The sequence below is a fragment of the Silurus meridionalis genome, chromosome 2, assembly GCF_014805685.1.
Source record: "Silurus meridionalis isolate SWU-2019-XX chromosome 2, ASM1480568v1, whole genome shotgun sequence".
NCBI lineage: Eukaryota > Metazoa > Chordata > Actinopteri > Siluriformes > Siluridae > Silurus > Silurus meridionalis.
Window position 1 is genome coordinate 2,491,132 of NC_060885.1, and position 2,500 is coordinate 2,493,631.

A 2,500-nucleotide genomic window follows, 5' to 3' on the forward strand; every position below is an offset into this window, starting at 1 on the left:
CAGTTACCCCTCATCTGGGTCTGTGTCCAAGACGGAGGGTAGAACTTGCCATGCTGGCCCCGAAAACAGGAAGGAAGGCTGCTTAATAGGGAGCCTACGGGAGGCAGGAATGAGACACAAGTCCAGATCAGGGTTTAATCCTGATCCAGGGGGCGCATGCCAACCTCAGCCTCAAGCGACACACAAGGTTCATTTCTTCACACACACCCACCCCCACCCCCACCCCCACACACACACACACACACACACACACACACAGTTTAGGGTTTTTGTGCGTTTTTTTCATTACTTTCCTAAACGTCTGTCGGACTGAGAGGCATGGCGTCGCTCCCAGAAAGAGTGTAATAAAGGATAGAGGGAGAGGAAAAGAAAGAAAAGAAAGATGCAAAAAAGAAAGAAAAAGTCCAAAGGAAGTTGTTTAGACAGCGAAAAGAAACAATACCACAAAGACACACAGAGAGAAAAATAGAATAAGAGAAGTAAAACCACATGATAATGATAACAAAAGGATAAAAAAGGAATGTTGCGAGAGTGAGAGAGAGAGAAAGAAAAAGAGAGAGAGAGAGAGAGAGAGAGAGAGAGAGAGAGAGAGAGAGAGAGAGGTGGATGTGAAACAAAAATATGAAATGAAAATGATCTTTTATTGGTTTATTGTTTAAGCTGAAAAAATGAAAAACAGAAATGAAAGTGAGAGAGCAAAACAGTAACTGATAAAAGCGATGAATGGATTTATGGATGGATGGATGGATGGATGGACAGATAAACTTTCAAAATGAAGGTGTTTAAACAGATGGAGCGAAATGATGAATGGAGCAATTGTGACACAGTGAGAGAAACAGATGGATGGAATACTGTAGAGTTTGGAAGGATAAGTAGGAAAAGTGTAGAGTAATGAAGGATAGAGAAGGAGAGAGAGAGAGAGAGAGAGAGAGAGAGAGAGAGAGAGAGAGAGGGGTGAATGTGAGGCAAACATATAGAAAGAAAAATAAATAAATATTGTTAAAGATCCAAAAAATAAAAAAGAGTAACGATAGAGAGAGAACAAGACAGTAACAAATGAATGGATGGATAGATAGATAGATGGATAGATGGGTGGATGGATGGATGGATAAATAGATGGATCGATAAACTTTTAAAGGACGTTGTTTTAACAGATGGAGAGATGATGAAAAGAGCAATTGTTACATACAGAGAGAAACAGATGGATGGAATACTGTAGAGTATGGAAAGATAAGGAAGAAAAGATTAATGATGGAGGGATAAAAACAGAGTGAGGGAGTAAGGATGACATTAGAAAGAGAGAGAGAGAGAGAGAGAGAGAGAGAGAGAGAGAGAGAGAGAGATAGAGAGACACAGAGAGAGAGAGAGAGAGAATTAATAGTGTAAAGAATATTGTCTAATGGAGGAAAGAGAGAAAGTAAGAAAGCAGGACTGCCAGAAAGACAGAAAACTGTAATGAAGAGTGTAATGAAGGATGGAGAGGCTGAAAGAGAGACAAAAGGAATAGAGAAAAGAGAAAAGAGAAATGAGAATCGGAGAAGTTTGATGGACGATGAAAGGAAGATTATTAATATATACATACGATTATTAGTGGACAGAGAAATAAAGAAAAATAGGAAGCAAAAGGAAATAGAACAGAAAGAAAAGAAACAAAATGAGACGAGGAGGAAAAGAAAAGAAAAAGTGACATTGAAGAGAAAATGAAAGAGAGAGAGAGAGAGAGAGAGAGAGAGAGAGAGAGAGAGTGATGTCTGATGGTGGTGTTTGATGTTTGATGGTGGTATTTGATGGTGGTCATTGATGTTTGAGGGTGTTATTTGATGTTTGATGGTGGTGTTTGATGTTGGATGGTGGTCTTCAATGTTTGATGGTGGTGTTTGATGTTTGATGGTGGTGTTTGATGTTGGATGGTGGTGTTTGATGCTGGATGATGGTGTTGATGCTGGATGGTGATGTTAGATGTTAGATGTTGGTTGGTGGTGTTGGATTTTGAATAAAGGTGTTTGATGTTTGATGGTGGTGATTGATGTTTGATAGTGGTTTTTAATGATGCATGTCGGTGTTTGATGTTGGATGGTAGTGTTTGATGATGGTGATTGATGTTTGATAGTGATGTTTAATGATGGATGATGGTGTTCAATGGTGGTGTTTGATGTCAGATGGTGGTGTTTGATGGTTAAAAACTTTTTCACAGACGCCTCTTTATATTAACTATTGATTTTGACCACCTTTTAAGTACTTTTAAACACACACACACACACACACACACACACACACACACACACACACACACACCTCCTTCGTTGTCCTTGCCATCTGCGCAGAGGGTTTCCATGGCGACGTCACAGCCAGCCCCCCTCCATCCAGGCTGACACACACAGTGCCAACCGTTCTGATCCAGAGTGCAGCGGCCATTACTGTTACATAGACCCGGGCATCCCTCTGCAGAAAACACACACACACACACACACACACACACACACACACACACAGTTATACA

The 2,500-nt window shown here is 40.5% G+C and overlaps 1 protein-coding gene across 9 annotated transcripts in view; it reads right to left on the minus strand.

Moving 5' to 3' along the window:
• LOC124376835 (teneurin-3) overlaps positions 1–2,500 on the minus strand; it is a 664,771-nt gene that overhangs the window by 75,322 nt on the left and 586,949 nt on the right. For all 9 annotated transcript variants that reach the window (XM_046836130.1, XM_046836154.1, XM_046836147.1 and 6 more), the window contains one exon: positions 2,296–2,442. In XM_046836130.1, coding sequence (XP_046692086.1) covers positions 2,296–2,442 — 147 coding nt within the window. The remainder of the gene's footprint in view (positions 1–2,295; positions 2,443–2,500) is intronic.